General features: G+C 39.4%; 3 protein-coding genes across 12 annotated transcripts in view; 2 read left to right on the top strand and 1 right to left on the bottom strand.

The window, feature by feature from the left end:
• The window catches only part of LOC125770322 (growth factor receptor-bound protein 2), a 43,303-nt gene extending 33,931 nt beyond the window's left edge, over positions 1-9,372 (top strand). For all 4 annotated transcript variants that reach the window (XM_049439749.1, XM_049439752.1, XM_049439751.1 and 1 more), the window contains exons 3-5: positions 5,619-5,716; positions 5,808-6,093; positions 7,018-9,372. In XM_049439749.1, coding sequence (XP_049295706.1) covers positions 5,619-5,716; positions 5,808-6,093; positions 7,018-7,191 — 558 coding nt within the window. In that variant the 3' untranslated portion in view covers positions 7,192-9,372. The remainder of the gene's footprint in view (positions 1-5,618; positions 5,717-5,807; positions 6,094-7,017) is intronic.
• Positions 9,373-9,702: 330 nt separating this feature from the next.
• On the bottom strand, positions 9,703-11,208 carry LOC125770320 (protein farnesyltransferase/geranylgeranyltransferase type-1 subunit alpha). The gene is made up of 3 exons (XM_049439748.1): positions 10,893-11,208; positions 10,461-10,815; positions 9,703-10,335 (listed from the first exon to the last, which is right to left on the bottom strand). Exons 1-3 carry the CDS (start codon positions 11,032-11,034, stop codon positions 9,828-9,830), a joined length of 1,005 nt encoding a protein of 334 aa, XP_049295705.1. The 5' UTR covers positions 11,035-11,208; the 3' UTR covers positions 9,703-9,827.
• A 578-nt stretch (positions 11,209-11,786) lies between these two features.
• On the top strand, positions 11,787-26,229 carry LOC125769434 (cholinephosphotransferase 1). Of its 7 annotated transcripts, XM_049438165.1 has the most exons (9): positions 11,787-12,757; positions 14,175-14,574; positions 16,652-16,669; positions 17,004-17,120; positions 18,036-18,167; positions 19,052-19,186; positions 21,361-21,519; positions 21,584-21,748; positions 21,831-23,754. In XM_049438165.1, the coding sequence occupies exons 1-9, from the start codon at positions 12,546-12,548 to the stop codon at positions 22,113-22,115; spliced, it is 1,623 nt and encodes a 540-aa protein (XP_049294122.1). In that variant the 5' UTR covers positions 11,787-12,545; the 3' UTR covers positions 22,116-23,754. The 7 variants fall into 7 exon arrangements, with proteins under 7 accessions (XP_049294122.1, XP_049294121.1, XP_049294120.1 ...); XM_049438164.1 differs by lacking the exons at positions 16,652-16,669; positions 18,036-18,167 and adding an exon at positions 25,147-26,229 and having other exon boundaries at positions 16,992-17,120; positions 21,831-22,083; XM_049438163.1 differs by lacking the exons at positions 16,652-16,669; positions 17,004-17,120; positions 18,036-18,167 and adding an exon at positions 25,138-26,229 and having other exon boundaries at positions 11,793-12,757; positions 21,831-21,912.
• Positions 26,230-26,278: the final 49 nt, after the last annotated feature.

Genomic DNA, 26,278 nt, shown 5'->3' with positions numbered 1-26,278 from the left:
TTTTGTTTAAAAATGAAAGTTTATGTTAAAACTCCTAGAACTTTCAATATTTTGTCATAAAATATGCACGAAAGCAGCAAAACATTTTCCCTTGTTTTTCTGATTCAACTTAACTCTAGCTAACACAAAAAAAATCAGACAAATGTTTGCTTTCACTGACGTTAGGCTGCTGAAGGATAACGAATTTGACCTTCAAGATTCACCAGAATCAGTTGCCTCCTTCCGTGATAAGATGACAAATTGGAAAAAGATAAAAATAAAACAAAGTACAAAGTATCAATAGAACCCTTAGAGGGAGGTTCTATTTTTTTGGAGAAGATTAAAGAAAAACGAGACTAGTGGGAGGAAAGCTTGGGTAAAGAAAAACGACAGAGAACAGGCAGGAAAACCAACGACTCGTTGATGCTGCTGTTAGCGACAGCAAACGAGTCAGTGTCTGATTTTCATTTCCTGCGTTTCGCTGGCCCGCACGTGGTACAGTGCCGGAATAAAACAAACCTCTTCATACACGTTCGGTAAAGGTTTTTTTTCTCTTTCCTTGTATCTGTTTTCATTTTTGTACTACGCGCAAAAGGTGTTTGTCAGAGGAAAATTGTTACGCGAGACGACTTTTATACACCTTCTTTCGGAGAATATGTCGCTTTCATCTTATTTGGTGTGTTTTGCATACTTTTTATTCGATCGTTCGTTTAGAACGACCGTATTGATACTGTATTGAGGGCGTGTTGTGTTGTATTTTGCATACTTAGCAGAACAGAAAAAATAGAAAATTGAGCAAGATGAAACCGATGAGTACTTAGAAAAGGGGTGTTAAAGAAATTTAGTTTCTAGAATATTTTATGTAGAAAGTTATCCACGTGATTTCTTATGTAAAAGAAACTAGAGCTTTAATTTTTCTAATCAATGTTACTTCGGTTATAAGTAGAGTAGAACGTTGATCATCCGGGCGCAGATTAACCGGCGGGCGGATTAACCGTGCGCCGAAAATTGACAGCACTTCAACCGTGGTGAACATTTCTACTGTTGTCAGATTGGTTAAAATTATTTGTTGTGTCAAACGATATATTTCAAGTGTTTTTATTTTACGTTCTAAACAAAATTTGAACTGTTTTTTTGATCATTAATTTATTTGGTCCGGTATCATTTTTGGCATCAAAAGGACTACCACAAAGAGCCATTTTTTTTGCTAAATTTGCTCCAACAAATGTAACTAGCATAATCCATCCAATGGACCAGGGAGGGATATGTTTACTGAAACGACGTTACCGTTCCAGTATCTTAAAAATCCTTCTGAAACAGGACGATCAAGTGTTGGATTTTCGGGAAAAAGTGTTTCATATGAAATATATGCATTATCTAGCGCGCCTTTTTTATATAGCTGCCCAACTCAAACCGTGTATATTATAAACGTATAAGTGACTTATACATTTAAGGCATTATTATCCGTGGAAATCGATTAACCGGCGTCAGTCCGGTCCTGAGCACCCCGGATAATCGATGTTCTACTGTATCTAGAATTGCATTCTAGGATTTGCCTCAAATGCTTGATTTGTGTACGGCCATTTTCCGACGGGACACTCCATCCCATACTTTATTCAGTGTTTTTATCGTCGTTTTTACCTAAATAGTTTATATATTGCTTATTTTAATTTAAATGGATTATGGTAAATAAAGATCATTCATTTTCATTTTTCAAGATCAAAGATTTTCTCCGTTAGCAAATTATTCTAGTAGTAAATTGAAACATTTTAAATCTGTATCTTTCATGTGGAAATTTTTTAAAAGTTTCGGAAATGACTAAAAACATGTATGGCGCATGAGATAAAAAATAAGTAACATTCTTAGAAGAGCCATGAATCCTTAGAATTTGTCGAAAATTTGCGCTTCTTACAATGAAAAACCTGCATTGATGTCCAGGATACTGAACACTAGCCATTTCCGGTAGCATGTTCGTGTGCAAAGCCTGTGATTGTTAAGAATTTTCCCCACTGTAGTAAACAAAAAACTAACCAAATGTCCTCATGCACAGGACCTCACTGTAAAATTCACTCTTTTACATTTATTTTTCATTTTCAACCGAACATATGGGGATGCCTTTGATTTTGCCATTTTACATTAAATTATATACATAAATTGTGACATTATGATGATTGTGACCTGCAGCAGCCGTATCGCTTCCGGCATTACATCTGTGTTGATGAAATGCGAAAAATTGCTTATTTAACCTTCTCCATTTCTTTTAATTACCAAAGTTCGAGTCACGCAAGTCGAAAAGGGCGTATGGAGAAGTTTATATTCATTTTGTTTCAGTCGTAAAAAGACGAAGGTTTGTAGAAATCACTGAAAAAGTTAACGACTTTACAAGCTATTTCGCTCCGCACAAAGATCTCTGCCCTTTTTGGTTTGTTTGAGTTTTTTTATGGATGGAGAGGATAAAATATGCTTCGCTTGATTGAAGATTTGGCAGGGAAAACTTTGAACTGATTTTTGAAGCGTTTAATGGCGTTTAATTTTTCGAGATAAAGCACTTGATGGACAGACGCTAGAGGAAAAGTTATTACCGTTTAGGTTGTTCACTTTTGGGAAAGCACTAAACAACAATCACTTACCTAATCGTTACATTCTGGGAAGCATAATGATAACAAATCTGAGCGAAAAGAGAAAAGAGAAGAATTTGATCAACTTTAATGTTCAAGTCTACATTTCCGCTCTTTATTTCAATATAAACTGAAAAGGTTTTTAGTCTAGAAATTATATTATTTCTTTATGAACCAGTTTACGTTAATTATCCACGATTTGATTACAGGCGTCCCCCGACTTACGACTGTATTTGGGACCGAAAAAAGAGGCCAAAGCAAGGCATAAGTCGAGATCGTCGTAAGTCGAGAATACATCGTTTATCGTAGAGAGTCGAAAGCTATATTCTAGAGGAAAAAATAATCTAGAAATCGTTTTGAGTGGTATATTAATTAATCTTTTGAATATCTATTCAATATTTCCTTCAAATATGCATCGAGAATGTATAAGTTTATTCCAACAATTTAATTTTTATACTCAGTGAAGTTCATGATTTTCTAACGGTTGCCGGTGAAAATTAAAAAATTTGACAATTTGAGCAAAATAACAACTGTCAATTGTCAAGATCAAAATCGTCGTATCTCGAGGGGATCGTAACTCGGAGGACGCCTGTAATCCCATTTTTAAATTGTTTAAATTTTAATTAGAACTGAAGTAAATAATTTACACGTATAAACAGATGGACATAATCTCGATGCGAACTATGAACTATGTGATCTATTAATGATACTAATAATACTCGCATGTACTCGATCATTCTAAATAGAACAAATGAATGTATGAAGGACGACTGGGTTAGAACTGCCATGCCGTATCAAGACTTGTTTTGCCACGTAACAGGATAGTCAGTCCTTGCTACCGGGGGATGGTCCGGATGGGATTTGAACCCGGTCCGGCCGAGTGGACCGGCGCCGTTTATCACCTACATCACCGAGCCGCCGCTGTCATTGTCCATTTAATATAATCTGCAAATTGTACCACTAGCAAACGAATGTTGTGCTACAGCCTTTCGAAAGGATACCGTGTAGATCGTAAACTTAGCTACCACAATAAGGGCTATCATCCTTTTCCAATGAATCTAATCAAACCTTTACTGAAAAATGTTTCTTGAAACCCATTGTTCCATTTTCTTACACGCACAAGTACGACAAAAACCCCTTTCGCAATAAAATGTTTATCTGTACAACATTGTTTCTCGTTCGCCTATCAATGTTGTTTGGATCGGTCGAGCGTCAAAAGCACGCTCCATTTCCTTTTTACATCGCACGTTGTTGTTGTTCATCCGCTCGATCGATCATAAGTTTTCTTTGCCGTACGAAAAGAGGGTTAAACTGTGGGTAGAGTTTCTTCTATTTTTTCTTCTGCTTTTTACAATGCGGGCCAGTCCGGAAACTGGTCCGACCGATTGAAGACACAAATCGGTGTAGTTTTTATTTATTTTCGTACGATTACTTTTTCCCAGCAGATGATCAGTGCGCTAGAAACTAGGCATCGGTTTTGCCGCAAAAGGGTTTCACTATCGTTCGATGGAAAACATGAAACAAGACGGAAAGTATTCACAACACTTTCCTGCAGTAGATAAGCTATTTTTCTTTCATATATCCTTTTGATGTTTTAGCGATTATTTCATGCGTTTAATGCTATCCAATGCACTATTGAACATCAGAAATAACTTTTACAGTTTCAAATGGAGGTCAATCACGTGTCCGAAAACTTCAAACAACCATTCGATTGCTGCTGTTCCTGGCCTTAAGGGTTTTGTGCAGCTATCGGCCGTGTACACACTTATGCAAATTTCCCTTTCCCTCCGTAGTGAAAGTGATAACAAACAAATGAATAGCTTCATTGGGTTTGAGCATATCGTATTGGAAATAGTTTTCATTTTCGGTTGCACTGCACCTACACGAAAATGTGTGAAAATTCATTATTATCTATGCAAATTCGTTAGCGAGATTTACGATTTCATGCACTTCTCGTGCAACGATTTTGCTTGTGTTTATCGAATTAAAACACTATCTTGGCTTATTTATGATTATGCTACCGCATATGTAGCATTTTAATTAACTCCCCGCCCGTTTCCCTCTCTGCCTACGTCTGGCCACATTGCCAAAGCGAGTGTTTTCCATGGCCAATGTATTCTGCGTAATATTGACTAAGTAATTTTATATCCATTTAGGGTAGGAAGGGCTTTGGTTGGAATTGAATTTTGTTTGTGTTTTCCAACGTTATGCTGCGAAAGCAATCGAATCCCCATCAACACAGATTGCCGATCGGTGTTTGGTATTTCGAAAAACCCCGAATTAATTCTAATTTCATGTGTCAATCATAACAATTATCATTGCAGAATCAATTGAAAATCAGTGGCAATAAAACAACATGTCGGTGACATAATTTTGCTAGGTGACATTATTTTTTCTCATTAACGTCTGTTTGCTTTAGTAAATAATTATTCAATTTCCTGGAGTTGTTTTAAAACGAGTTAATTTAGTTTAAAAGACGATTAAAGAATAAATAAAGCAGGGCAAATAGGTTTTTTAATTAACACAAAAAGTTCCCTGGGAAAGTAATGTATTTAGAAGAAAAATACTTACAAAAAATATAAAATATGTAAAAAGAATGAGATAAAAAAGAGTTAACTAATTTTTCTTCGTTTAAAACACTATCGAATGGGGAAAAGAAAATTAAATATTGATAACCTGAATTTCACACAAGAAAATAATAAATGTTTTGTTAACAATTCTGTTGTAAGGAAACAAAACGAGCGAACAAAACGATAGAGGATTTATTGCTGTACGGAAGCTGTGCAGTTATCAGATAATTAGTACATTTTTTTCGTTTCCCTGTTTTGTTGTTTTTATTGCGATACATTTCCCTCATGTTTTACTAACGATTTCTTCTCCCTTGTTCTGGTTTGTATCACTTTTCGTTCCCGGCTTCAACCAACAACGAATTTAATTTCATCAACACCATCTGCTGCACATTTCGACAACGACTAAAAACTACATTCACCAATGCTAATGATGACGATGGCTGCCGAACAGATTTTAAATATGGAAGACGACATGAACTGGTATCGGGCGGAGCTCGATGGCAAGGAAGGACTGATACCTAGCAATTACATAGAAATGAAAAATCACGAGTAAGTTTTTGTTGGTCCCTGTTGGGACGTGCGATAGTGTGTGTGATAATGGTATTTAATTTCCTTTACTTTTTCTTTTCCTCATCTGCAGCTGGTACTACGGGCGCATCACACGGGCGGACGCGGAAAAGCTGCTATCGAACAAACACGAGGGAGCCTTTCTGATACGGATCAGTGAATCGAGCCCCGGTGACTTTAGCCTGTCGGTCAAGTGTTCCGATGGTGTGCAACACTTCAAGGTGCTGCGCGATGCACAGGGCAAGTTCTTCCTCTGGGTGGTGAAGTTCAACTCACTGAACGAGCTGGTCGACTACCACCGTACCGCTAGTGTGTCTCGATCGCAGGACGTTAAACTGCGCGATATGGTGCCAGAAGAGGTAACGTTCGCCAGGAATGGGAAAGGAATAATTTTATAATGCAAGAACGATAGTGGCATGGATCAGAATTTCTTATCCAACATAGATTGGCATATAAAATTGTATAAAGATTAAAAGAACTATATCGCTAGCTACACTAACCAGCAAGAGGAACTTTGGTTCGTCGTAAACCGATTCAAACATTGCTTCCGTAATTTACTGTAGTATATCGCTTTTGTTTTCTTCATCTCACTTCCTTTCACGTCCTGTAATAGCCATTCTAAGCGCCGTTGCTGTGTTTTGCATCATTCTACTCAGTTCCCAGGCACGGACTAAAGCTAGCCGCTCGATGTGCTTTCACATCCAGTCCCTTTTTTTTAGAAGGAAATGGCCGGGGCACACATTCTAGTGCGCTCTAGTGCTGGTAAAATGTTAATGGCGTAAATTTAATTTTATCACCACTCTCCACGAGCCAATCAGGCACGGGGACGCGTTCTTTTTATTCGATGTTCCCTTCATTTCGTCTACCGCCATTTGCCACGTGAAGAAACGTGTGATAACCTGTAAAAAAAGAAAAGAAATGTAATAAAAATGTCCCTTTAGTTGGCAGCCGGACACTCGGGCGGTGGCCTTAGATGGCCTCCTGTTCGGATTGAATTACTCCCGGTGACGTTATGGTAACCGTCCAGTTTTGTATCCGGCTTGAGGAAAAACTGGTACGAAGGAAAACTCTAGTATAAATGTGCTTGATAAGATAGTTTGCACTCAAGCAAAAGAAGTTTACTATCGAATTCTGGTAAATTCTCTTGCCGTCGCCATAAATGTGTTATGCTTTAATGATAGTTTTATCGTCCTTTGCGTTCTATTGTCGATGGTGATTGGAGTTTTAGATAGAAAAAGGGATATAAACACCGCTATAACCGTTGTTTGTTTGTTTTATTTTAGATGTTGGTGCAGGCTTTGTACGACTTCGTAGCGCAAGAATCCGGCGAACTGGACTTCCGACGAGGGGACGTCATTACGGTGACGGATCGTTCCGATGAGCATTGGTGGAATGGCGAGATTGGCAACCGGAAAGGACTGTTTCCAGCAATATACGTAGCACCGTACCATTCATAAAACATAAGTATTTTACTCGCCTCCTGGCACACACACACACCGTACATGCATACCCTCACATACACATGCCAACCGCGGAAACATAAGCAACATGGACAGAATCATGCAACAGGCAAACAGTGAACCACATCAACATCGAGGCAAAAGAGCAAACCGGACGCCCGCAACCACTTCCACAAATACTCCACCATCCCCACAAGGGGCGCGCGTATACGCGCTCAGTTTTATAGTACAGTTTATACACGTTTGAAAGGTAACAGAAAAACAATCCATTCAGATTATTGAAAACAGTAAGGAGATGTTAGAGTGTAACGAACATGTCAACCAACAATTGCCAGCAACTTCCGGTAGGGGCCGTTATCAACCAGATGACTTACACGCTATTGCAGGGAATTGCAACAATTCGAAACAGAGCAATGTACGCTTTTCGTTCTGGGTCTCTCTGTCACTCTCTCCCTCTCTCTCTCTCTACACACACACACACATACACGATAGTAGAATGATTTTATTCGAGGCTGACATTCGGGAAAGGAATCAACGCAAATGGCAAAAACACCCCTATAAATATTATATATTTTTTAAATGTGTAGAGAAAATGCAAAAGAAACGGAAAGAAAACGGAACAGCAAGGTGTAAACCAACGCAATAGAAAACGTGCCAGGTAAAGAAGGAAAGAGGAGTAAAAAGACTCGAAATATGAGAATGAAAGTGTGTAATACGCTAGGTGTAGAAATCGGGCTAATATTGAACGTTCAAGTTAGGTTTACGAATGGAAAAAGAGCGGAAGCGCGCGCTGGCCCGAAACATGTTTCGGGAAGAACAAAAAGAAAACAAAAAAAAGGAAGGCAGAAATCTGAGTACCACGTCTCATAATATCACACAAATCAAAATGAGATCAAAAGCTAAACTCGAAACACGGTTCGAATATGCGAATGGAGCATGTTTTTATTGGTAGTCCTTTTGCTGTAATGCTTACGTTATTTAATCGAATCAAATCAATAACCGAAAACACAATCTCAATTAGATGCTTGTTGTAGAGACATTTTTTTGAACAATCTTACACAATTTATACTCCTTTTTAAAGTGCATTTGTTTTGCTTTTGTTCAGCATCCAATTATCTAGCTTCTTGTGTGTGTGTGTGTATACAGTAACTATCGTTTGATGGAAATGCCAATCATTTTCTAATCATCCTTTCTGTTGCACGGTTTCATGGGGTTTTTTTACCCAGTCCATGCTACGTTTTGTGTCTCTAACAGGCAACATTTACATTTGCTACATCATCTAGCAAAACAATGAAGATTTTTCAACGGTTGAATTTGAATGTGATTTTTTAAACGTCCTTTACCTGGTTTTACCCCGGTAAAGATACAGTCAGCGCGGTAGTAAAACACAAATCAAAACCTATAGTAAGCTGTATTGCTAACAACATTTACAAAACCACCCGTGTAAGTACACAATTTGCGCAATAAGTTCGTAAATTTCGTATCGCGTGTGTATTGCCAAAATGAGACGTACGGATTTTTGAAACTTTAATTAAACTTAAAAGAAACACAACACAAACCCAATCCCGCTACCATAACGTACCCCGCGATTGGTGCAAACGAAATGAGAAAGCCGTGTATACTCGTCGTTGGCGTTGGAAGTGGTGTAGCGTGAATGTGGCGACTGTGAAGCACAGTGAATCAGAATGCGAAAAGTAAAACAAAAAAAAAGATGAAAGTGGAAGAATAAATGAATCCTCAAGTGAAAAACCCATTTGTATAAAGGTTAAGCATAAAGAAAACAGCGCATTTCTTCAAACAAGTGACATAATAAAGTTGAAAGAAGAACTCAAAACACAAAACAAAACCAGACAAAACGTAAACCGAGCAAAACAATCTCTCGTAGGAATGGGAAAACAAACATGAGCAAACAACAAACGAAGGCGAAAGTTGTACTTGTGGGTGGTGTGTGTGTATGTGCGTATCTTCTCGGGAAGCGCGAGACCATATACTATCTAATTAGCGAGGCCACAAAATGAAACAACAACAAACGCTTGGAAGTTGAGGACGAACGCTGGTAGGAACGGACGAACGGACGGCGAGAACTAGTGGAGAAAAGTAGTAGTGAACATGGAAGAAGAAAAAATATTAAGAGCAAACAAGAAACAAACTAATAATAACACCAGAGATATAAAAATATTCGAAAGAGATTATTATCCGGTTGTTGTGTGTGTGTGTGTGCTTCCTGACAACATCACGCGAGGAGATGTTAATTAAACATGAAAAAAGGTAAGTTTGGCGCAACCAAAAATATTTAAATGGAGAGCAAAATGAAGTAGAAATTATCACAATGTAGCTTGGCAGTAGTAAAAACCATATTAATATCATTTAATCGCTCTATTCGTCGCTAATTGGCTCTGGTGGTCGGATCGATTCTTATCTGACTTATCCTTCAAGAATATAAGTTGATGTTCTTGGTAAGCTGCTATGATTTCTCTACGGATTAGTGAATATTTTCTAGTCACAGTGTTTGTGGTACTGTAATTGTTGCCAGCTAAGCTTTTATTGAATGAAGGGAGAAAAAACTAACAGAATTATTTCTAAAACCAAATTCACCACCTACATACTCTGCTCGTAATTTATCCGAGCTGCTATTAAACCCCATTTCTTCCGCTGCTTGCTGTTTTCCTCCGGAAGTTTTCGGCAATGTATCGCCAGTACTTGCTACGTATCTTGTCGTGCTGGTTGGCCATTGATTCGCACAAATCTTGCACCTTCTGATGGTACAATTCGGCTTCAGCTTCATTTCCACCGGACTCGATCACATCAAAGTATTGTTCTTCGTAAAGATCGACCAAAAAGGCCAACAGATAAGGTGACCGGATGCCGTCATTGTAGAGTGCTTCACAAAACTCGACCACGCTGGGAAACTGAGCTAGCTTGCCGGTGCCTTGCTGTAACAGTCCACGAAGAAAGTTCCAAGGGCTCTCGTTGTTTTTGATGAGACCAACGCGCGTGATAACGTAGTTGACCTCGCGCTCGAGCACCTCCGGTGTGAAGCCGCCATGTTTAAGCACGAAAAAGCGTTCATTCCAGGCGGAATTATTGCGCATATCCTCCGATATTAACCGGTCCACGTAATGTAACTCATCGTCGAATAGGCTAATAAGAAGAACGGGTTCATTAATAAAACTGCCTTATCATGTAAATACACATAATACTAGTCTACAGTCACGTAGCGCTTGAACGCGCAGTAGACAAACATCATTACGTGCAAGGTAACGTACTTGTAATTTTTTATGACCCACTGCCGATGCTGCCATGCATGATAGTTCTTCGCATCCATATCTAGAATGTTTTCGGTCAACGCCAGCTCACTCGACGGATCATCCAACCATTCCACAATAACACGACGATGGTGCCAAACTTGATAGTTTTTCGGATTGTCCGCAATAACTCGCCCAATGTAAGATAGCTCTTCGTATAGATCGGCATTGAGCGCCTTCAATATGTCTCTACGGTACTGCCATACGGTATAGTTTGCGGCATTCAGCTTTGCCGCGTCCTTTGTCAGTTCCAGGGCACGTTGGGATTTCTCCTGTCGGGAAATGACCGCCCGCAGATATCCAAACACATCGTTAACTAAAAAAAAGCAAAACGTAGGAGTGAATGGAATCGTATCTACGTGCAAGGACACAACGAAATCGTTCAATACTTACATCGCTCACTGTACTGAATCATCACGACTGGATTTTCGCCATCGTCCTGTGGCAATGGTTCGAGATCGGACCATTCCGGCCGGCGCGAGTACAATACCCAATCGTCGGAAAAATCTTCATCCGAACTGTTATCGTCTGCCATTGCGTCGATTGCGTAGGAACGTACGTTTGTTTCTAAAAGTTTAAGAACGATTTTAACGTTGGGAACTCGTATTTATTGCCGAAAACGGAGTGTATTTTTTATGCTTTTTTTGTATTTGATGTTTTGCAATCCGTCATCAGATAAATATCAAGGTACATAGGGTGAGAGGTATGCCTCGAAACCTGTTTTTCTGACAATTGAACACCCTTGCAGGTAAAATGTTGTTAAATCTTTTAATTCTAAAATTTATATTGACTCAATTGTTTTTGAAATGTGTCGTAAATTATTTTACGAAAAATCAAAATACTACTTGAGGCTGGTGTCATTGCTCGGTCGTATACGACTAGTTGCAAGGCAAATGTATGGGATTTGACAGATAAGGTTGCAAGGCCAATTTGGTCGTACGACCAAATCAAATGATTTTGATTTGGTTGCACGGTCGCTTGCAACAAGTTGAACTCGCTTGTATAAACGCGAAATAGGTGTTATTTTCTCTGCGTTCATGTAAACAAATTGTTTTAACTGCCAATTCAAAAAAAAAATCGTACGACCAAATCGTACGAGCAATGACACCCCTTGCAATTTGGTCGTACGATAAAATCGTATACGACCGAGCAATGACACCAGCCTGAATCAAATGTTGAGAAATATTTATTAGCGCATATATTTTTGGCAATCCCACAACGGCTCTATTTATCTTGGGAAACTGTCTTTTTGACAATAGTGCGCCACTCGTCAAACGCAGTTCAATGGAGGGGAAAATCGCGTGATAGATTGTGGTGTGAGTGCAATTCGTCAGAAGTCATCACGTAAAAACGGTTCCATAGCTAGCCGTATTGGGCTGTGGTGGAATCGCGCGATTATTGTATCTAGAGGTGCGAATATTGGCGGTGTTCCGTTTTCGTTCGTCCCGTCGTACTAATACCGATCCGGAATACAATAAGTTTGGTGCCGGAAGTTTGATCTGGCCTAGCTGCGTGCGTGATATTTTCACCCGTCATCGGTTCCGGTGCTGCTGACGGGGAGCAGTGCGTTTTTTTTTGTTTAAGGAAAGTACGAAGCTGGCCTTTGCCTCCTTTCACATCCGCCTTGATGATTCACGGTCACGGGTGAAGAAAAAATTTCACCACTCTCTGGTATCTACAAAGCGATGCTGTGCCTTGGGGTTGTGTAGTGTGGATACGTGTGCCGTTCCGGGAAGATACTCAGCTGCAGGTGGCAAAGTGCGACACGTTGCCATCATTGGCAGACAGATTGTTTGTCTGTCCTACCCGTGCAAAGTGTGAGATGGTAGTGGAGAAGAAATCGGTGTAAAGTTCAGTGGGAAAATTCATGTGATTTTTTTTTATTCGCTTCGTATTCTGTGCGTGGTGTACTCCGGGGTAAAGCAAGCCCATCCGCAACCAACAACTGTCAGTTGGGGTATTGTTTTCGATATTTTACATACTACGGAACCGCCGACTGTGCATAGTCTGTAGAACATCTCGTATTGGAACACACGAACATCAGCGATGTATTTCTACAAGCAAAAGCTGCTGCATGCGGCGCAGCTAAAGAAGCTGTTTGAACACAAATATTCCTGCACCAATGTAAGCTTGATGGATCCGTTCCTGCAGCCCTGGTGGTGCTGGCTGGTGTCGAAGGTGCCACTATGGTTAGCCCCCAATCTCATCACAACCGTAGGCCTGCTGATCAACATCGCCACTACGCTGATTCTGATCTAGTAAGTAACCCGACCGCATTGCACGTAGACAATTCAATTTAAACTATTTTTTCACATTTTGTCCTTGACGGCAAGGGCCAATCTTCGCGCACATCTTTGTAGCGAAGTGAGACGACAGACTTGCAACACGAAAGGGATGCGACGTAAGGCATAGCGGCAGGGTAGATAGCACGGGGCCAGCTAGCGGCGTAGTGGCAATTATGTAATTTCGCAAAGTATATCATCGTCAGATAAAAGAGGGAGAAACAGGGCAGTTCGGTTGGGGTTTTGGTACGGTAACGGGAAAGTAGACGAAAATGAGCCGCACTGTGCAGGGCGCTTCGCCGCAAGGAACGCACTTGGGCGGGTTGTTTTAGCATCGTCATGGTTCAACAGGGATGGACTTTTTATTTGCCCAGTTTTGTTTTCTTTTTTACAGTGCAATTCAATATTTGCTTTCCCTTTTGACTAGTCGCTTTCTCGAGCTTGATAAGCAAAACTACGCGAACAATTACTTCCCGTGAGTGGTTCTGTGGCACCAAAAAAAAGGTAGTTTTTCTAGTAGAAAAATGGTCACGGCGCGCAACATTACTGCAGAACGGTGTAGGCATTTTTCTTTTCGTTGATTTTATTACAGGAAAGAATTTCAACCCAATCCATATCCGTGTGCTGTTGCGTGCGATGCGTTTCCAAGGAAACGAGACTGTTACAATTTTGTTGTACCGAAAATTCCACGCCAAAGCAACGAAACACGCGCGTACGTTTTTGCCACCTGTTTTGCCTCTCTCTCTCTCTCTCTGTTTATGGTTGCTTGTACGAATGGATAGTACGCACAAGCAACAAGCTCGAATAAGCAACAGCGGAGGAAAGTTGAGCTTGTTGAGTTGAGTACTCAACAAAGATTGAATTGCGTTGAATTGTGGTGTATTTGGCGATGGTTGAATGATGCGATACTTCAGGTAGATAACAAATATTTACTTTCGTTGTTTGCTAGGAGATAAATAGTGTTTTATGCCCGAAACTCGAAAGAAATCGGGACGTTATTCTTGTTCATATTTTATCGTTGTGTGATCGAGATATTTTACTACGAATTTTCAATCTTTCGTAACACTAGACTGATTTCATTTGTAATGATTCGTGTTGTATTATGAAGGATATAGTCCTTGCTATGCCGGGACTGTTGGGATATGATTTGATATCCGGTCCTGTCGTGTGGAACGGGCGCCGGTTATGATCGGGACGCCCCAGATAAAAGGTTTAAATCTGAAATTTTATTTGTACATGGAGATCTTAACGTGTCTGACATATCGAGAACTCATTCATGAGTTACGAAAATTTTATTATGTAGCAGGGGCACTTTTTAACCAAATATCCATCAAGTGATGGAGCAATCAATTCCCGTGATTAATATTTTATAATTTTTTGTTTCTCATTGTAGCTTCAGTCCAACCGGACGAGAGGAACCACCCAGATGGTCTTCGGCGCTTTGTGGCATTGGGCTTTTCATCTATCAAAGTCTGGATGCGATCGATGGAAAACAGGCCCGCCGAACTAATTCGTCATCGCCGCTGGGTGAACTGTTCGATCACGGCTGTGACTCCATATCGACTGTATTCGTCGCTCTATCGGCGTGTATTTCCGTCCAGCTTGGCTACTATCCGCGATGGATGTTTTTCCAGTGTTTCTGCGCCATGACGCTGTTCTACTGTGCCCATTGGCAAACGTACGTGTCCGGCACGTTGCGCTTCGGACGCATCGACGTTACCGAAGCACAGTGCACGATCATCGGCATTCACATGATATCGGCTGTGTTCGGTCCATCGATCTGGATGACCAAGGTAAGCGACAGTAGCTAGGAGTCGAGATGTCTGACAAGTTGGTTCTTCATTTCAGCATCGAAACAACGGATCGACGATGCCTTGATCCACGATTAAGCTGCAAGGAATTTTCTCAACGTTGGTCCGAAACAACACACTAAAGGTGGCCATGATCTCGCCGTTGATTGATTGGGCCTTGACTCTCGCTATATATTAGATAGTTGCGAAGTTGGGGGTGATGTGATAGCACAAATTGCACCTACACTTTATTAGCTACAATTGCTACCGGGTCCAACTAGAAGGGACGGTTACGGTTTTTGGCGAACGAAAGTAAGATAAACACCGTGTTTTCGCAACGAGTTACATTATTGGATCATTGGTTGTCGATTTTGATTCGTTTAGGAAAACTTGCAATGGGAGTGTATTGTAGTTGCAGTTTCGAGTGCATTGTAATGAAGTTGATGCACACAGTGGGTTTTTTTTTGTTATTTTGTTCTCACATTATGCAAATGGATAGCAACCTGTATGGAAAGTGCTCCGAGAGTCCCATAATCATCCCCTCTTTCACTCTGTCTCTCTCTCTCTGTCTTGCTGTTGCTCTAGATATTGTGCGTCTGAGCACATGGCGTGATGATGTATATTTTTTTCCTTTGGTATATGTGGTTGTGTTGATCGTTTTGAGGTATAAAGGAACGGACCACCACAATCTTGACGCGTGAAGTCGACGCATCATATCGCGCCGTACGTGTTCAAAGTACAGCCTAGCGAACAGTTACTCTTGACCAACGTACGTACGTACGCACATATGCACAAAACAGGCATACAGTAAGTTTTTCTTTCACCTGACTTATTGTTCTTCTATGCGTTTTCATAACCCTACAGGCTGGGCTTCCGTTTCGGGTGGGTTTTCGTTCCCCTTTTTGGGGTTATCACACACTTTGGAATGGTTCGATGGCGCTTGTCGATAATGCAACATGATAAGGAAGTATACGTATGCAATCGCAAAAGCTTTAGATATCTCTCAACCTCTGCAAAGGAGTGGTCCGATTTAGTGGACCAATTGAAAACGTAAATACTATTCGTACAAGCATGCTTATTTCCGACCATCGAACCGTGTTTGATTGGGGTTGAGCTGTGTCGCTCTTATCAGCATGGTTTTCTTTCCACTCTTTTCTTCCACTTGCAATGTAGCGAAAGATGCCAATCTGTACAATTGTTCCGCCGTTGTCACTGTTCGCTTAGACATTGGGTATAATTTAGGTGTTTATTTTGTTTCGTGCTGTAATATTTTGTTCAACATTTTGCAAATCATAGTAAAATGGACTTTTACAGCTTTATCTGTGCTCTATTTTGTTATTGAATGTTTTATTTGTAAACTTTTGAACGAACAACAACGCAAAGTTAATTGGAAATCTCTTATATAAATAACTTTCTGGCAAAAAGTTAAATTAAACCACATACAGATCATCAATAACTAGCAACTAACATTGCAATCCCAACATCTTGTTCAAATTTATGTACAAAAAAAAATTGAATGCGTAATTTGCGTAACGTAGACGATAGATTGTAATTAACAAAGTTTGTTGCCATCGAATGTCGTCCACGTGCGAACGAACGTAAATAATCGCTATGTTTACAAAAAAAGAAATGTTTTTGAAACTGGATTGTCATAGGAAAATCATAAAATGACCCATAAACTCCTCAGCTTCGTTCATGTCTCACCAAAATTGGAGTGTAAATTCAAAAAAGAAAACATACGACATTTTTTCATGTTATTCATTTTCGGTTTCTTGATGTGTCGTTTTTAAATAACTTTTTTTTTACAAATTAGCACTATTGTTTTTAATATTTATATGGCAGAGCGAAAAGCAATTGAGCATTTTTTCGTTGGCCATTTTCCTTTAGATTGGGTTTTTTATAATGTTTTCTATCGTATTGTTTAAATAGAGATCATATCATTTCCCAACAATGATCTTACATATCTAGTATACACTATTGGCTTACGAGATGACTTATTTAGAACACAATCTTTGCCTGGAGCAAGTTTCCGTCTGTCTAAATAAGATTCGATCCCATGACTAAGTAGTTGGTTGTATAGATGTGTTGGATCTCAGGTGTCTGTTACACCATGATTAAGTGACTGTTAGGCCGTACACTTGGCATAACACCTCTGCTTTGTTCTCCATTTTCATATTTGTAACTTCGTATATAAAATTAAACACTGTTTTCGTCGTTCGTTTTCTTATGGACACACCTGGACCGTGTCAATTTCACAGATCCCACATCTTTTCATAACGATTTAATTATTATAAACTTTTTTCTATATTTTTAACAATTTCTTTCCAAAACGCCTTTCGAATACTGTTCCGTCGCACACACCTCTCGATACCCTTTTTCAAACCGAATCCACGAATCAATTTTCCACACGCCATGTGCAGATCTTCGGACAGTTCGAACTGTGGAGCACGATGGCGATCATGACTATCCTGTGCGGTGGTTGGTCACTGTTGGAGTTCTTCTCAGTGATCCGAGCCGGTGGTGTCGGTAAAAACGGATCAACGGTCGCCGTAAGTTCATAATTCGCCATTAAAATCCTCTTCTCTTAGTTGTCCTTTGATAACTTTGTCCCACAACACCAAACTTCCCGTCCAATTTTTTTCAGTGCAATATAATGCTCGCTTAGGACATTATTTGCACCATCGGGCCTTTCTTTCACATTCAACAGCAAATAATTGTCACGTTCTTCAGTGATATGACAACTTCTTCTACAACATATTCTGACAGAAACAACAACAAAAAAATATTGCCTAATTATTCTTACAACGATAAAAATGCCTAAATGACACTTTTCATGACGTACACAAAATTAAAAATCCAAAATAAAAAAAAAAATCTTCAACGCCTGATCCTTAGCATGCTCTTACATGCGTGTTTTTGGTTGTGTTTTGTTTTCGTCTACCCAAGCATGACCCATTCCAGGGAGGACTTGCTGCATGTTTCGAAACCTGTAACTGTTTGTGTCGATTACTGTCGTTATTATTGTCGTTTTTTTTTCTTCTTTAAGAGGTGAATCGACTCACGCCCACACGGGATAAGGAATGGGGATAGGGGTGGTCTATTTGTGGAAGGATCATGCTTACGATCGCTGCATGTCTTTGCAATGTGTTTCATCCCGTGGTTTGTTGTGTTATATGTTTTCTCGTGCGCCTGCCGGTTGCGATGCCTGTGATTAAAAGCTCTGTTGTGATAACTCTTTACCTCTGTTTTATCATGTCTTTTATATGTGTTTTTATTACAATTTTCAGTGTTTTTTTTTCTTAATCCTGTACCATCCTGAATGTTGTTCTTTAACGCTTCTATTTCGTTCTCTTTATTTTCTCTCTCTCTCTCCCTCTTTCGTTTGTTGTTTTGTTTTTTTTTAATATCCGTGTTTTGGCGGCCGTTTTTCGTCCGTGTCGTTTGATGCTGCTACTTATACGTAGATACCGATCGTCGGTGGCACTTGGAACCACACCGTGTGTGCCACCTTTACGTTTGGATTTATACAAATGTTCATCACCTTCTGTCAGAGTTTTCGTGCCGGTGGCGTAGGCAAGAATGGGTCCACCGTTGCTGTAAGCATCTTTTGCTGTGTTCCATCTATCAATACGATTCTCTTCTGCATCCCTGTTTCCTGCGCTCTTCTTTTCTCCTAACTGATCATGTTTAAACTGTTACAAATAATCATTTGTACACTTACATCATTGTTGCTAACACGAATATATACTAATGCTGGGGCTACAGCTCTACTTAATGCAGGACAAGATGCAGAGTAAAACGTGTAAACACAGGGAAAATCTACCAATTAATACCAACACACGGTACAGCGGTAGGTTTAGTAAATGGTTATAGGTTAACGTACCTGTCGGTTTACCCTGAAGGAATTTACTTTACTTTATTGAAGTTGTTAGTTTATCACAGGCACGTTTTCAATCAACGCTGCGTTGAATATCTTTTATTCGCTTCGCTCGTTCGTTGTTTTGTGCCGTGTTTGGTGAAAACGTTTTCCAAATTATATGCACAATTTCTTTTTCCTTATCAAATAACATTCTAGGGCGTTTGCATTATTCTCGTTTTACTTCTTCGAATATTACTTACTTACATACTTATCAACATGGTTTTTTCTTTCTTTCTTTTTATCTCATTTTTTCAATCTTCTTGTTTTTTTCTCTTTCTTTTCTCTTCTCTTGCTACTTTCGTTTTTTCCCTCTTATCTCGTATCGGCTGAAACTCGGTACTCTTATATATCTCTTTTCTTTGGCTGCCGTTTGGTTTTGCTTAAAATTTTAACCAACCCCTTTAAACAACTTCCCTGCAATGATTGTATTGCAAAAAAAACTTTGGTTGATACTTAACTACCTCTTGCTACTACAACTACTACCACCACTACCCTAACTTCAACCACGTGGCCAACCCATCACGGTCTAACAACGATCGCTCAACGCTCATACACAAACAGCTACCGTTGATGGGCGGCATCGACGTAAAGACGATCCCGCTCTACTTTGCCGTGTTTGTGTTCGGGCTACTCGCGTATCAGAACTCGGCCGTTATCTTTACCGGTGGCGTGGGCAAGAATGGATCAACTGTCGCTGTAAGGCCACTAATCTATGTGTGTGTGTGTGTGGTGTGTTTAACATGTGTGTGAAGTGTTTATGTATGCGCTCAGTGTAATATGTTAGAATGGTCCTTTTGCATAACTCTACCTTCCTGTTACGTGTGTTTAGGATATTAAATGTTCCTGTTTCTGTCCATTGTATCGTACGCTAGCTTTTGCGAAATGGAAGTAAATTGTCCTCTCGCTTGATTTGACTGTGTGCCAATGATTTGCTAATTGTAGGGTTTCGCACAGGTCAGAAAATAATGTTTATTTATTTTGTAACAACTCCTCTGTTAAATTCAAAATAGCCACTCTTTTACATTAGTTTCGTCACAGTGTAAGATTTATTTAGCAATTTGTTCATCATCTTAAATATTGTCCGTTTGGTTTAAAGAATCAAAACACCATATTAGATTTCTGTTAGTTTAATTTTAAATAATTGATTTTTAACATATTTTTTTAGTTATTGATTGAACGAGATGACGACTCTTCATGCAGAGTATGTCATTTAATTAAAATAATAAAGAAGGAAGTAATATAAGTAGCTTAATTCGATAAAACGATATTTAAATACCATATCTCTGACCTATGAAAAATAAGTTTTACGTCGTCCTTCACTGTGACGTCAATTAATTACCATCGTTTTCTGTCTCATTCCTATCGTCTATTTGATCAGATTATTTAGTTATTTTGATAATGTTCGTAGTATTGTTTGTTTGTTTGCACCCTTGATGGTAGTTTCTTGGTGTTTTATTTTTTTCATGTTTTACAATACATAACATAAAATTTAGAATTTCGATGCGTAAATTTGCAACAAACAGTACCTTGCCGGAAGGTTAATATAATCATTCAATTTTCATAAAGTAAACCAATTATATTTTGACCTTTATCAATCAAGAAGCTGATCGATGGTGGTACGAAGCGATATACAAAACGATAGGTGCAGGGTATCTCACTCTCTCGCCCTGTGTGCGCCCTGCGAGTATAAAATGGACAAGACGAATCTTGCAGGCAAATAACTTCCTTCGTTTTCACTCTTCTTGCGAAGAATTGCGCTAATAATTGCTTCCAATTTGACTAGTTTAGGTGTGCTGTAAAGTATTTGTTTGCGCTCGCTATTGGCATTATATGATAAAAGCTAAAACTAAAAACAAAATAAAACACACATGACATGGTTCGGGATTTGGACGGTTTTTGTATGGTTAACTGCAAACGAAATCAAACAGACTCACAACTTTTCAAAATGGACAACTTTTAACAACAGCTAACAATGTTTGAAACCTTGAAAAAGGCTTGAATTTATTTAACTGACCCGGTTACAAAGGATCGGCGGTGGCTGAAGAGAAAAAAGACATTTTTTATAGTGAAAAAGGCATAAATTTTGGAGACACTATTTTTCCCCTTTTCCCTATCCTATTGAAATATTTATAAAACAATACTTTCCTAACAACTGAAATACTCATTCGCTGTACAATTGGCATAGTTTTATTATCATCAGCTCATTTTAGCATAAAACAAAATAATTTGTTAGTAGCTACAAGAAATCATATACGATATCAAGAAATCTTTTTTAAACTTAAATCAGTAATATTTAATCCCACTTCAGTAAATCCAATTTTAATGGTGTAAATAACAAGTTGCTTTTGTGATTTTGACTGTGGTTTTGCTAATAGTTAATTGTTAAAAAAACAGATCACTTTACACCATTTGCAAATGTATTTTAAATTGCTGCTAGAACACATTACAATCACATATAGTCAATTATAATTTTAACATTTGCTTCATCCGTAAAAAAAAATAAATACAAATCACAAAAATCATTCTGTTTCCTTACCTTCTATGCTTGTTAATTTCTATAACCACCAACATAAGTACGCATCTTTCTTTCCATTACTCGCGTCACGTGTATTTGGACGTGTTGTATACTTTCCCACCTTTCCTCGAAACTTTCCTTGACTGCTTTTTTGGAGCAAGTACGCTTTTTACACAATACTAATCGTGATTTTTTTTTATTCTACTTTGCATTCCTATGCATCGCCTACCAATGTTCCCTTCCTTGGGCCCCTGGTACTACTGAAACACCTTTTCACGTTTGGGGGCTGCTTTTTGGCGTGCCTGCGTACCCAAATAAACCAAACAAACAAATCAAACTAAATCTGCAACCATAGGGCACGAGCGTGCTGTCACCGATCATACCGTTCCTGTTCGTCGTGGTACCAGCGTACGTGATCTCGCAGAAGTCAACTGATCAGATATACGAAAATCATCCCGCCTTGTACATAATGGCGTTCGGGATGATTACGGCCAAGGTGACGAACCGGTTGGTGGTAAGTGGGAACGCATCGTTAATGAGTGCCTTAATTTAATGGCGATCTTTTCTATCCGTTTTAGGTCGCCCACATGACCAAGAGCGAAATGGAGTATCTCGACTGGGGACTGATCGGACCACTGTGTCTGTTTCTCAATCAGTACTTCAACAGCTTTCTACCGGAGTACTACGTACTGTGGTTCTGTTTGCTCTGGTGCACTATCGATCTGATACGATACTGTGGTCAAGTGAGTGGATATGCGAACACCATGCACCATTTATACGATGATGTCTATTCTCCTTCACAAATGCTTTCAAATCTGCTTGTAGGTGTGCCTGGAAATTTGTGACTACTTGAAGATTGAACTCTTCCGCATACCCTACCCACCAAAGCCTGTTATGACATCACAAGGTACGAACCCTCCACAGCATCACCATCACCACCAACATCACCACAACCATCACAGTCACGATAACAAGAACGGTACGCATAGTTTAGCCAATAACAACCTGCAACTCCAGCAGCAATCAGTGACGTCCTCGCAGCAACAATCGATCAACAGAAAGCAAACGCGAGCCAGCAGCAGAAGGCAAAATTCCTCTCTGCACCAGTGAGAACGAGAGCTTATGGAGGCTCTTTCGCACGGTTGGGAGTTTATTTTTGGGGGTACCATAGGATATCAGCTTCAGATGAGTAGGATAGAGAAAAGGAAAGGAGAATCGTCGAGATAATACGGCAAAACAATACGCTTTACTTGAACACTGTTAAACTCGCAAAGGCGAACACAAGGCGTATGTAAGGTGCAATCACATAATACACGCAGTCAGTCGCAGTCCGTCTGCACTAAAGCTGTGGCTGGAAGTCGTACGACGTCAACCACCTGGCGGCGTTAATGATCTCGCTACGGCTTTTTCTGCTGTAGAAGATTTAGTTTTGCCTATAAGGAGAAAACACTTCCTTAAAGTGTTTAGTCCCAAATGCCTCGAGGGCTGTTTGCGAAAGTATCATAAAATGGGTAGCGAATAAAACGGTGTTTTGCTACTAGTGTAGCAAATTGTACCGTTACTGTCATCTATAAGCGTGTGTGTTCTTGTCGTGTGCGATGTATGATGCGTTGTCTATTTCCTCCTGAACTACCAACTGTATCTATCATGCTAAAATTTTTCCTCTTCGTGCTAGCTTTCATCATGGTCGTATGTTTATGGTTCTAACGTTAGGCTGTTATTGTTTGTGCTCTGTGGTTCGTTTTTTGTATACGTGTTATGTTAATATTTTGTTTTTCTTGCGTGCCTAAACAATACACGCATAGGGTTTTGCTCATACTTTAATATTGTGGTAACTGATTGCTCCGTGTATGAAAACTAAAACGTACACCCAGCTAGTGTAGGAAGAAGCTGTTCTATAAGGTCACCTTAAATTAGCGTCCGTAAAGGCGGAAGAAAGCAAGTGCAGATTTAGAAGCTTATTTATGGTGGATACTAAAGGTGGACCAGGGCCGTGAATTTTGTAGCGAATGCATATTATAGCAAAAATGAGATTGCGTTACTACATCTACTAACCACTGCAGATGCTCATAAAAGCCTTTGCGTTAACCAAAAAAGGCATATTTATAGTAATGCTTTCAAATTGATCGTGTATGGGCGCGCGGGTGATGTTGTTGGAACACATTTTTTATAGCGATAATATTTTTAAAATACCGCAAGCTCGAGCAGCGAAAGGAGCGAATTTTTATCGAACGATCGTTTCGTAATCCTCGCGGAAACTGGATAAGGAAATGATACAATTTTCAATTCGTAACAGGTTGTGTGCAGTAGAAAAAAAAAATTCAAGCAACATGCAAAACTATCCATGCCAGTAGATTTGAGTAGAAGCAAGCAGAAATGAAAAAAACACAGTAAAATACATTGTATAAAACAAATCATACATTAGGCGCAGGTTCATGATCATGATCATGCCAAGTCAGGTCGCGTGCTTATCATTGACGTATAGTTGTGGTAAGAAGGTATGTACGCGTTGTACGTTTAAACAATGCAATGCAACCGTGTGTGATCATTCAATCATTTCGTTTGTTACATATCTAGCCCGTGTTTGGTTTAGTAATCCCCAAAGAGAGTAGTAACGGGTAGTGAGCGATGTAGCGTCATACCATAACAAACGCCAAATGAAAAAGAAAACAGGATATTGAAAACAAAAAACTGTGTGGAAAATATAAAATGGTAGGAAAAACATACGAAAATTAGTCGAAACACACTATATGTATGATTATTACTTTTTACGCGAGAAAAAACCTTTAGAAAAAATTTGTTTCACTACGAACTGCAAATAATGTCGCCATTTTCTTCGCGGGGACAATGTGGAGAAGAACAACATCTTTTGTGTGTTTTTCAGAGAGAAAATATCCCTGCTCTGTTTGTAACATTAATCAACGTGTCTCGTGTTCTTTACCCATTGTATGTACGTGAATGGCATACCATAATATCCATCCATGTTACAACGTCACTTAACGAAGCGCATATTTGTTAGCCTAAAAAAAAAGACCCGCGAAAGGTTAGTAACAATGTACGAAAATCAAGTTTCTCCCTTATCCTGTTTTTGTTGTGTGTTATGTGTGTGTTTTTACTATTGTGTATTCCGATTGCGACATTGAATGTCTCCTTAACGCTGTGGTTGGTTTTGTTTTGAAAGGGGTCTGTTTCTTTTTGTTACTTTGTTTATACTTAACGTTTCATCACGTTGTAGACTGAATATGATAAGCACACGTTTTGTATTGAGCATTTTTCCGCTAAGGAAATAACCGATCGTTCCCTGTTTTGAATAATTATAAGGAAAGCATTATAATTAAGTCGTCAGCATAAATCGTGGTGTTAAGCGGAAAAGGGAAAGCGTTTCAAATGCATCATGGAATATAATTAAAGTAAATTCCTACTCAACTTTCAATCGAGCAAAACATTTCTAACATGCCTCACTATGCATGAGAACGTGCCCAATATGATCTTTCACTTTCATTAAAGCGATTTGTCTTGCTAAAATGGGTATTTCAGTCAACTGTTGATACATAAAGAATGTGTGTGGGTGTGTGATTATTAATAATTTTGAATAATAATACGCCACGATTTATGCTGAAGATGTAATTGTGTAACGAGCATGTCGTACTAACAGTTAGGGTATAAGTTGACACTTAAGCTCTCTCTCTATATATAGTAGGATCACGTTTAACAAGTATCGTTTTCATGTTAAAGGTTCGTTCTCACTACCGTCCTTAATTCTTCGTGTGTGTGTTTCGTTGCGTGTAGTGTGTATGTGTGTTGTTTTTGTGCGTTTTCAGTACCGATCAACAGGACGATTAGAAGTAACATCGCAGAGGACATCTCCCCATCATAACTTCGTTATGTTTTTTTTTTGTATCTATTCGTATTTGTTTATGTGCCCTGGACAAAAAAACCCTTTTTCATCTTAAATTCATTGCTTTCATAGCGTAAGACGTTGTAGTTTTAGTTAGAATTTTATAGTAAATACATTTAGAAATACGATGGTTACTTACTTTCAAAATGTGATATTAATTCTGCTTTTGTTTGTTCTTGTACCTCTTTTTTTCGTTTCCTACCAACGTGGAACATTTGTTGTTTCTCCTTAAAGAAACGGAAGAACTAGAACATCAACAGTCACTGATCAACAACAACAGACGTTCGTATCCGACGACGCCGGTACGTAATCTGACGGTGCCACTTGGAATGGGGCTTCGCACTGCATCGGAGGATAGTTCCAGCCCACGGATTACACCGAACTCATCGCCTCGCAAACCACATCGCGTTTAGCTGGGTACCATTGCAGAGATAGTGAGAATTTAACGTGTACAGAAAAGGCTGCCCAAAAAGGCATCTCGAAGCAGCGAATGGGATCAGGTTTGAAATGGTTGTGGTGATGGATAGAAAGTTAATGATTCTCACTTGCCAGGAGTACGTGTCTGTAAGGGATAATATCCTAAAACATGATTCCGTTTGGGTTAGACAACATGTTACTTGGTGTCAAAGTGTGCTTCAGGTTTAGAATGGTGACAATACTATGGTTTACAGCGTTACCAATGAGTTGCCTGTCTCGAAAAACATACCAACACTAATATTCAACAGTGACACGCGTCGATCAGGATACTCCAGATTCATTGAGGCATGCAAAAAATACTGCAGCAAAACTAAATCGCCGATTCTGGTAAATAAACCAAGCAAGTGGGCCTGAGTTAGAGGAGAGAAACAATCGTAGCACGGCTCTTCATATACATTCGGTGATACTAGAATGTAGGTAAAACGAAGAGAAACCCGGCATCACAAAAGCCAATCCACGATGCTAGAACTAATGCAGTTTAGTAACACCCCTCACCACCTCCAACCCGAACAGAAGAGATTGAGTTTAGATATAGTAGAGTATTCTTCGGTGCGAGACAACAAAAAGACAATGCAGTAAGTTAAGAAGCAACAGCAACCGAAGCGGGAAAGCTGCTGGTTTTACCAAACCACTACTAGTAAGTAAAACGAATTCATATACTGCCCAGACAAAGGACATCCCCAGCAAAATCCTCCGGCAGAAAGCAATTGTAATGGTTAGAGAATTGTTTAGAAGTATATTTATATAGTTGTGGTAGTTGTGAAGTGAAAGCTACTAGGATTTACGAATTATGAGCGGACCGGTCGGGTTGAATTGCAGTGAAATAAAAGGACAATGTTGCATGATAAAGGATGCTGCACTTGAAGCGCGAACAATGAAGAAAGAAAAGAGCGATTGA

Source organism: Anopheles funestus, chromosome 3RL (genome assembly GCF_943734845.2).
Source record: "Anopheles funestus chromosome 3RL, idAnoFuneDA-416_04, whole genome shotgun sequence".
In the NCBI taxonomy this organism is placed as follows: domain Eukaryota; kingdom Metazoa; phylum Arthropoda; class Insecta; order Diptera; family Culicidae; genus Anopheles; species Anopheles funestus.
Note: the sequence above shows the minus strand (reverse complement) of the source record. Positions and strands in the feature narration are given on the sequence as shown.

What these genes read in the sequence shown, in the direction of transcription:
- LOC125770320 (XM_049439748.1), bottom strand. Translation starts at nt 11,034, where the DNA reads ATGGCAGACGATAACAGTTCGGATGAAGATTTTTCCGACGATTGGGTA. An exon ending in GATTCAGTACAGTGAGCGAT is followed by an intron (nt 10,816 to 10,892) that starts GTAAGTATTGAA and finishes GCTTTTTTTTAG; the next exon opens with TTAACGATGTGTTTGGATAT. An exon ending in TGGGTCATAAAAAATTACAA is followed by an intron (nt 10,336 to 10,460) that starts GTACGTTACCTT and finishes TCTTCTTATTAG; the next exon opens with CCTATTCGACGATGAGTTAC.
- LOC125769434 (XM_049438164.1), top strand. Translation starts at nt 12,546, where the DNA reads ATGTATTTCTACAAGCAAAAGCTGCTGCATGCGGCGCAGCTAAAGAAG. An exon ending in AGAATGGATCAACTGTCGCT is followed by an intron (nt 19,187 to 21,360) that starts GTAAGGCCACTA and finishes CTGCAACCATAG; the next exon opens with GGCACGAGCGTGCTGTCACC. An exon ending in AAAGCAAACGCGAGCCAGCA is followed by an intron (nt 22,084 to 25,146) that starts GCAGAAGGCAAA and finishes AAGAAACGGAAG; the next exon opens with AACTAGAACATCAACAGTCA.